The sequence below is a fragment of the Symphalangus syndactylus genome, chromosome 6 (genome assembly GCF_028878055.3).
Source record: "Symphalangus syndactylus isolate Jambi chromosome 6, NHGRI_mSymSyn1-v2.1_pri, whole genome shotgun sequence".
NCBI classification, from domain to species: Eukaryota; Metazoa; Chordata; class Mammalia; order Primates; family Hylobatidae; genus Symphalangus; species Symphalangus syndactylus.
The window spans coordinates 71568799-71578840 of NC_072428.2; the positions used below are offsets into that span (position 1 = coordinate 71568799).

Consider the following 10042-nt stretch of genomic DNA (forward strand, 5'->3'; position numbering starts at 1 on the left):
CTTTCTCAGTTATTTTAAATAACATCAATATTTAAAATACCTATAATTAGAGCATTTATAATATATTGGTTTGTGTTATGTCAAGTAATGATAGTTTGTTTTACTGTTGAGACAGACTGTCATTCTGTCACAGGCTGGACTGCAAGGCACCACCATGGCTCACTGCAGCCAGGATCTTCTGGGCATGAGCCATCCTGCTGCACCAGCCTCCTGAGTAGCTGGGACTATAGCATGTGCCATGATGCCAGGCTGATTTCTAAAGGAATGTTTGGTAGACATGAGGTCTCACTATGTTGCCTTCACTGGTCTGGAACTCCTGGCCACAAGCCATTCTCACACCTTGGTCTCCCCAAGTGCTGGGAGTGCCAACGTGCCTGGGCTCTTTTTAATTCTACTACCTTATGCATTATTTGCCATTTTGGGTCTTAAAAGTTATAATTCCACAGTGTTCATGTAATTATGGAACCCATAAAGAGCATACAATTACCAATATATCATATACATGGAAGAGTCTTTTCTTAACTTCAATTTTATTGTTTAAATTGGTGTATGTTTATTATCTTGTTTCTGAGATTCATCAACTTTGTTGCATTCAGTGAGTTATTTATTCTCTGTTTTATAGGATTATTTTGCATATATACACCAAATTTATTTAGCTATTCTACAGTTTAAGAATATTTTGGGTCTGATTTGGAGCTACTATAAAAGTTGATGCAGTGAACAATATTGTGTATGTTGAAGTATATATAGGCGATCAGTTGACTACATTTTAGAATTAGAATATCTAGCCCATAATAAATGCCAATAGTCAGTTTCCCAAAAAGGATTTCCATTTACATCTCTCCAGCCATGAATAAATTTCATTTATTCTGTATCTTTGACAACACACACTATTGTGTGTCTTTAAATTTTGGTATTTTTGTATGGGGGCCTGTGGTACAACTGGTGGATTAATTCTTACTTTTGTAAGACTAATGAAAGTGAACACTTTTTTATATTTGGCTAGTTATTTATGTATCCAATTCTGTAAAGTGTCTGTTCAGATATTTTAGCCAATCTTCTATTGAGTTCACTGTCTTTTATTTATTACAATTTAAGTATTCATCATATACATGCATTACATTTTACTTTATGTATGTTGGGGTAAATATCTTTCTCCACTACTAGTTTGCATAATGTTTTTTGAAACACAGAAGTCATCATTATCAATATAAATGAACTAATTGTTTTAATTAATAATTTGTTCCCTGGTTAAGATATACTTATGAGAATATTGTATAAGGTTCCTCTTCCTTTCAGGATTTGAATCTATCTGGAAATGACTGTGTATGGTTTGAGGTAGGAGTCAATATTTAGTTACGTTTTTTGCAATATTTAATTAATCCAGCATTGGTCTGATCGCCTCGTGTATTTCAATGTAGACGAGCACACTAATAATGAAGGATTAATCATATCTGTGTTGAGAATTGCAAAATAAAGCCCAGCATAGAAGGTCATATAATATTACCTCAAAGGACAGATTAATACAATGAAACATGATGGATAAGTGTGATATAGTTAGATAAAGAGGGAGAAAAACATTTCCCATTTATCATTGATACTTCACTCCATGTTTTTTGCATGAAGCAAGAGATCTGGACTGTCTTCAATTGATTTTAACTTCATTCAGACATGTCTGTCATCTATTATTTCACTCAGTGACAGTCAGAAATAAAGAAAAAAAAAGAGAATATACTGTATGCCATGATCATGAATAATGATTTTTCAAAAATTATTTAATAAAGGACCAATGCATATACTTTTAGTGTTTTCAGCATATTTAATAGTAACACAATAAATGAGTTTTGATAACATTAGAAGGCAATTCAAGACATAAAAGAGAGCCTATTTGTCCTGTATGTTAAGGCACAAGGAAGAGGACTTCCTCGGATAAGGGGGTTCCCACAGCATGTAAACACATTTCTGATTTGTCTCTGGTCAGAAGTGAATACAGCAAAAGATAGGCCTGAGAGGAGGTGAGAAAGAGCAATTAGGGATGGTGTATATTAGGGAGCTTTGATTAACATCAACAAAGCTCACAGTCTTAGCCTCACAATCCAGGAATAATCCTACTTGGCTGGTAGGTCTTCGGATATATTGCAGCATAAGTGGGGAGGTGGTAAAGAGACTGCATTGAATTTCATTCTTAACACACCCAAAAGGAAAGAGTCCCTCCTCTCCATCTGTCTTCTCATTCTGATGCTTCTCTTTCCAATACATGTTACAGACACCAAAAGCCCAATTCCAGGAGTCCCCCACATGGACCTCCCAGTAATATTTGCCGGAGGTGAAAGTCTGAGCACCCCATGCAAGAAAACTTCTAGGTGTTGCAGTGACATAGGGTACATCTTGATGGTCACATCCAATACACATGCTTCTCAAAATTTCATGTAGAAAGATATGACTGTTGGCCTCTTCATGATGCAGAGTAATATGCACTGCAAAAAAAAAAAAAAGAAAAAGAAAACATGCATAGACATGTGTAAATAAAAAAAAATAATTGTTCTATCAGGAAGTTACTTTACCAGGAAAAGTAAAGTCATAAAGACAGTTTTGCTTGTAACTTCCAGTAAAGTATAGAGATGATTAATATTGTATACAAGACAAACAAAACCCTAACCACAGATATTATATTTTTTTTGAAAACTTACATGTTGAGAGCCAAATGTGAGATCAACTTCTTGCGATCCAATTTTCAAAGTAAAATTTACACATTTTATGCCCTAAATGCTATGCTGTTATCAAGATCATTATTTAGAAATGTTTCTTATTCTTAAAAACTAGTGCTATCATTATGGAAAGAAGGTGAAGATTTTCACTTACTCAAGAACTGCTCTAGGTATCTGGATAAAAATCCATATGTGCACGTTATAAATGATAATTTAAAACAGATCTCTGCAAAATCTTTGACCAGACTCTCTGTGGTCCTCCATGCTAGCTCTGGGCTGAAGCTGGATTTTAGAATTAACATGTAGCTCTTCATATTGCAATTAAACTGAAGTTAATTTCATTTGTAATTGTACTTGTATTCACAAAATGATTTCTTCCTTTTAGCTTTACCCATTAATTCAAATGTTTGCAATATATGAATAATATATACACATTAAAAAAATACAAAACCCCCAAGAATCTCCAGAAAACTATATTCCCGCAAAGAACAGTTCTTAGCAGTTCAAATGAATATACTAAAGAAATGTACAGTTTTGTATTTACCATTAAATAATTCACCATCCTGAGCATTATTTCCTTTGCTCCTTTTGTAAATTTTCTACCTACTCCTTTTTCCCGTTATATAATTGAGTACATATTATGCCAGAAAGTATTTCTTTTTCACTATCTTTCAAACTTCATGCTATAAAACTGACTATAAATACAGACACAGATACCAAACAGTTGCATGGTTATATTGTTCACTTATGTCTTAAAAGAAGTAAAATATTTGATAAAATATGAAATATTACCTATATGATCTTAACAATAATAATATTTACATAAAGTGGGAGTGCTGCCTATGGGTGGAGACTTACCTCGGAATTGGTTGAGCCTGTCCATCAGTCCAGTGATGGGCCCTGTACTGAGCTCCGGATTCAGAGGCTGGGGCATGTGCAGCAGCACGGACTCAGTCCTGCAAGGAAAAACCTGCAGTTACAACATCTACAGCCATAAAATGAATAAAAATCACTATTTGTATGTAAAAGACATTTCATGAGAATCTTTTGAAAGCATACATTTGATAATTCAAAAATTATTACTTCCTTTTGCAAATTAATTCTTTACAGTTTCTAAATTTTAAAGCATGGTGGAAAAGTCTAAGTCAGAATTCAATCTGATCCTTCTTTTTTTTTTGCCCCAAATGTGTAAGGTTCCTCAGCCTTATGGCTTTGAGAATACTTAGAAATGAAATTCTGAATTCCACTTCTTGGCAGACTCCTCTGACATTTTTGTCTGAAATAGCCGGGTTCTGGGGAGACTGATGCATCCACTGCTTCCTTCTCAAGATAAAGACTGGAAACTTGTTCTAGGCAGGGAGATCTGCCTTTTAGCAAAGAACTTCCCTAGAGACTTATATTTCTAACACTCCACAGTTTTTTTCAATCCATTTTTCAGAACTGTTAACTGATATGTATATATGTATAAAAAACCAAACATCAACACTTTTTCACTGGTAAAATACTTCCTCCTCTTCTTTCCTGCTTCCTCTGGTGACTTTCTCACCATCCACAAAACAAAACTCTTATCCTTCTCCTGTGCAGGCTTTTAAGTAATAAAAGAAAATCGGAGCTGGCCACGGTGGTTCACGCCTGTAATCCCAGCACTTTGGGAGGCCGAGGCGGGTGGATCATGGGGTCAGGAGATAGAGACCATCCTGGCTAACACGGTGAAACCCCGTCTCTACTAAAAATACAAAAAAATTAGCTGGGTGTGGTGGCAGGCGCCTGTAGTCCCGGGTACTCGGGAGGCTGAGGCAGGGGAATGGTGTGAACCTGGGAGGCGGAGCTTGCAGTGAGCTGAGATCGCGCCACTGCACTCCAGCCTGGGCAACAGAGCGAGACACCATCCACCCACCCAAAAAAATCAGGAATAAAATTGTTTGTTTTAGTTCTCTCTTCTTTTATTCATTTATTTTCATTTATTTACTTTGTGGCTTTGTCTTTTAAGGTGTGGGAACGAAAGTAGATGCAAAAAAAGTGGTATCAATATCTTAATTATTTATGCCATGAGTTTAATAGAGCCTGCTTTGATATTCGTGGCATCTTAAATAACATATGCTGAAATCTAGGTACACACTCACCTGTGTAATATGTCTCCAAAAGCCTGAAAAAAAAAAAAGAAGAAGAAGAAAGATTTAGTGCATTTCACAAGATGCATCTTTCACTAAGTTCAGTGTGAGATTTGTACTCAGTTTCTGAAGATATTATTCACCTACCATCTTCTCTTCTGGAAAGCATTTTCTATTTCTTCTGTAATGAAAAACCCAGTCAGTTGTATTGTCATTAATTAACGTCCTGGGAAAGTCTGAGTCTTGAAGACATTCTCTAAACAAGTGAAGGGAGAAGAGGTCCAGAGGGTCTATGCTCTGTGTTAACCACGAAAAACCTACGCAGTCATCTTTAGCTGAACCTGTTACCCAAATGAGTGTACCCCAAAATAATGTTAACACGAACCTAGATTCCTAAAACTTCTGATTTTGCCATGTTTCCAAATTAACCTAAATGTAAATGAATCACTCTTTTATACATGTTTAACAACCCAAAGTTTATTATTGAATTAGATTGGGAATATTTCTTGGGGCTGTTACCTTGACCATTCCATAAAGTTTTGTGGCTGGTGGATAAAGTAGGAGGACTTTTGGCCTGGTGGAATCCCTTGGTGGGGCTATACTCTCCCAAAAAGTAGCATTAGTTATGTGAATGTGTTTTTGGAAACACATCATGGAAATAAATATAGGGAGATGGATTTCAGCTATGAGGAAAATACTTATACATGTGAATATTCAAAAACCTGAAACCACATTGTGAGTTTGTACCTGAAGTAGCTCCACATCTGGTTTATGGCACATTTCCTTCAGCTCCTCATACATTTCCCTTAAAATCTCCCTCCTATGAGCCATTTTGGCTTTACTTAAATGAAGTTGATGAAAAATATCTTTCCCCTTCTTTTTCAGCATCTCCAAATTATGTTTTTCTTCTTCATGGTGAAATGCAGGCATCTTCTGATACTCGGCTCTAATTGCTTCTAGCCTTAAATTCACATAATCCTGCAGTGATAATGGGTTAGTCAATAGAGAAATGTACTTATTCCTCTCCTATTAAATCTCACGGATTCTTTTGGCTCTCGAACATCCAATACTTTAAACCTCAGTCTTACCAGTTCTTAGAATCTACAAATTTTGTTCCTTTCCTTTCTTTCTGCATAAGGATCAACATAGCTGTATCTGACCAATTACATTAAATTTATTCAAGATAATGTGTTTTCTAAGAGAGTTGGAAATAAAAAAACACAATTCGAATTTCTCTATTCCAGCCCATGTTTATGGAAAAATAAGAAAAGTTCATGCTTAAGAGTTGGAGTATAGAGCTATAGTTACTAGAAAGGAAACAAATATTTCTATTTCCGAGATATGCAACAAGTTGCTTAAACTCATTGTATATAAAATGACCTTAGACTAACATGTCCAGCTAAATGCGTTTCACCCTGCAAAACCTATCCTAATAAGGCTGCATTTATGATTTGGCCATCTTTGTCTCTCTGAATTCATTTCCTTCCATTCTTTTTCTAAGTCATCCCAATCTGAAACATAGACTTCTTTGTGGTTCCTCAGGCCTCCAAATGTACACAAACTCAAAATTACTGCATATACTGTTCTCTCCAACTAGAATTACAAATATATATATATATATATATATATATATATATATGTATATATAAATAAATAAAATATATGTATACAAACACACACACATACATATACATATATATATACACACATACTTATATATACACACTCGTTGTCCACATATATATCCACACACACATTTGTGTTCCCCCTCCTCTTGAAAACTTTGTTTCAATTTGAATTTTTCAGTGAGTCTTTTTTCTGACCACCCTATTTAAAACTCAGACACTAATCTCCAGTTTCTGGCCTCTATTGTCCTTTTCTACTTCCCTGCTTGATTATTCTCCAACAAAAAACCTACCACACTCAAATACATCATGTATTGCATATATTTGCTTATTGACCACTTGACTCTCTCATTTGGATTGTATCATTTGTGAGGACAAAGGTGCTTCCTTTCTTCTTTACTAGTATATTTTCTAATTTAATATTCAACATAGACTAGGTTCTCATGAAATACTTTTCAACAAACTAATATTAGCTATCATACACTCAAAGTACACACCCACAAAGAGAAAATTATTTTTAATATTTTTCTGAAGTCCTCGGAGTTCTCCTTATATTTAGATACTAGTACCCACATTTCTGGCATGTTTATATGTCTCCCTCAAGACACAAATCCGTATTTCTCACCACTTTTCTCATCATATGTTATGTATTATTCCACATTAATTAGTTGAGATTCTTAATTTCATGGTTGCCCTAGATTTGTCCTGTCAATTTTTCTGCCTCAAATTATCCATACAATTCCAAATACTACTTGCACACCAGCATTCAGATTAATGCTGACCGACACTCAGAAGTTTCAGTTGAGCATTCCATGACCGCCAAATAACTCTTATGCCCAGCATTTATCCAACCAGCACATATAGATTGCTGTGAGATGGCCCAGTTTCTTGGATCTATTGGTGTATAACTACAGGTTTGTATGAAACAAACCAGCATGCTTTGGGTGACATCAGTGGTTTTCTTAGAAATCTTACCTAACAGGCATACTATTCTATATAAAAATGAGGCCACATTTTCTCAATGTTTTCTCTCACTTTTTTTTTTTTTTTTTTTTACTGAATCCCAGAAACATTACAGTTTGATATCAAGTTCCTATTTTAAGAGTCACCCATTTGCCCACCATAAGTTCCTGGAGAAGGTAGAGTAGTACAGGACTAACCTTCCAGTGTCTGGTTCTGGTGGTTTCCACATTCAGGTTACTGTGATTTTCACAAGCTTTTTCCCATAAAGACTGCATTATCTGTAAAAGCTTCTCCTGCAAAAGAGCCATAAATTGAAGCACCAGTGCAGACCATGACATAGGGAGGGGCCCAGAATGAGAGACAAATAAGCCCCTAGTAAATGGCATTTCCTTTGTTTCCCTTCATGTTTGTCAAAGCCCGGAGGTTGGAAACTAAGAAAGCCCAAACAGAGCTGCTTAAAGGGACTCAGAGTTGGCTTTATCCAATCTCCAAGAAAAGAGACCCACAGGAATTTTATGCATCCTTTAGAGAAATCAATCTTCAGACGCATCACTTACCCGGTGTTCCTCAGCAGCCGACTCAATGGGACAGTGTCTGTGATCCCGGTGCTCCTGAGAGCTGGAGCACAGCAAACAGAGCAGGCTCTTGTCCACTTCACAGAACATCTTCTTTGTCTCCTTGTGAGTGCCACACATTTGCTCCTCAGAGCTCAGGAATAGCCAGAGACTGGCTTTTCTGGCAAGAGAAGCCATCTTCTTCAAATCAATGTTAGTTTTGAGGTTTCTCTGCTGTGTTGTCTTTATGCATTCAAAGCACTGAGTCAGAATTGGGATGTCTCGCCAGTTGAGGTAGAAACAGGGCCTGCAAAAGCTGTGCCCACAGCCCATGGTGACCGGGTCTATGAAGTAGTTCATGCAGATGGGGCAGGTGACTTCCCTCTGGAAGACTTGCGAGATTCCAGAATTCATGTTTCTGAGGAAGAAAGAGCAACATGTCATTTTGGTGTCTGGGTTGATGAAAAGCTTCTGAACATGTGGAGATAAGTGATAGCTCTAGTTTCTTCTCTTGACAGTGTTCATTAAAGCACAGCAAACTATTTCTTCTGTAACAAAAGTAAAAATCTCACACAGAGAGTCTCCCGGCTTTATAGTAGATATTACTGACTAGATGACTCACAACCCCTTCTATTCCTGGTTCCTGTCTGTAACATAATACTAATCTATTCAATTTCCCATTTCTCAATGTGCATCTGGAAATTGGGTTTGATTCTAAGTGGCCTAGAATAAGTTGTAGTTGTTCCTATTCTTCTTTCATGTAACTGCTGAATGAGTATGAAAGAGTGGGAAAAACTGCCTTGGCCAAAGAAATATGAGAAGATGGCTAGAGGGTCTTAAGACATATTTTTAGAGAGAGACACAACAGTGGGGCAGCAAACCACCATGGCACATGTTTACCTGTGTAACAAGCCTGCACGTCCTGCACATTTATCTCAGGACTTAAAATAATATAAAATTAAAGTAAAATAAAAAACCAAAACCAAAAGAAAATAGAAAAACCAATCAACCAACCAAATAAACAAATAAAAAACAGCAATTAAACCAATTTAGGTTGAATAGAAGAGAAAAAATAATTAAAGATATTGGGCCTTTTTATTTTCTCGTGGATTAAATTAACTTCTCCTAGGGATACCCAAACTCTGAACTAACATACGGTAGGATTTTTGTTAAACTTAAAGAGGTTTAATTATATTTCTATGGTGTGATGGTGAATTTTAGGTATCAGTCTGACTGGATTAACCAACATATAGGGAACTGGCGCAGCATTGTTTCTGGGTGAGTCTGTGAAGCTGTTTCCAGAGGAGAGAGACACGTGAGTTGGTGAGCCGAGTGGGACCATCATCCTTCAATGTGCGTGGGCACCATTCAATCAGCTGGTAGCTCAGACAAAAGGAAAAGGCCAGAGAAAAGGCAATTTCCTCTTTCTTTCCCCTGAAGCTGGTTCTGAGGCTTTCAGCCTTGAGCTCAGTCAAGATACCGGTATCCTCAGGACATCAGCTTAAAGACAGCCTATATTTGGAACTGCTCAGACTCCATAATCAAGCAAACGAATTATCCTGATGAATTCCCTCTCGTGTAGAATCATGTGTAGCTTGAGGACAGATACATGTTCTGAGAAATGTGTAAGGAGGTTTTATTTATTTACTTTTTGAGATGGAGACTCACTCTGTCACCAAGGCTGGAGTGCAGTGGTGCAATCTCGGCTCACTGCAATCTCCGCCTCCTGGGTCAAGCGAGTCTCCTGCCTTAGCCTCCTGAGTACCTGGGATTACAGGAACATGCCAATACACCCGGCAAATTTTTTCTTTTTTTTTTTTTTTCCAGTAGAGATGAGGTTTCTCCCTGTTGGTCAGGCTGGACTTGAACTCCTGGCCTCAAGTGATCTGCCCACCATAGCCTCCAAAAGTGCTGGGATTACAGGCATGAGCCACTGCGCCTAGCCAGGCGGTTTTATTGTTTTGATATGATAGAATATACTTATACAAACCTAGGTGGTATAGCCTGCTCCACACCTATGATATACAGTACAGTCTATTGCTCCTAGACTACAAAACTGTACAGCATGTTCTGTACTGTAT

The 10042-nt window shown here is 37.0% G+C and overlaps 1 protein-coding gene across 1 annotated transcript; it reads right to left on the reverse strand.

Annotated features, from left to right (window-relative positions):
• Window positions 1–1971: 1971 nt before the first annotated feature.
• Window positions 1972–8375, reverse strand: LOC129483954 (putative tripartite motif-containing protein 49B). Its single transcript, XM_055281367.2, has 6 exons — window positions 7965–8375; window positions 7605–7700; window positions 5567–5797; window positions 4832–4854; window positions 3567–3664; window positions 1972–2477 (listed from the first exon to the last, which is right to left on the reverse strand). The coding sequence occupies exons 1-6, from the start codon at window positions 8373–8375 to the stop codon at window positions 1978–1980; spliced, it is 1359 nt and encodes a 452-aa protein (XP_055137342.1). The 3' UTR covers window positions 1972–1977.
• Window positions 8376–10042: the final 1667 nt, after the last annotated feature.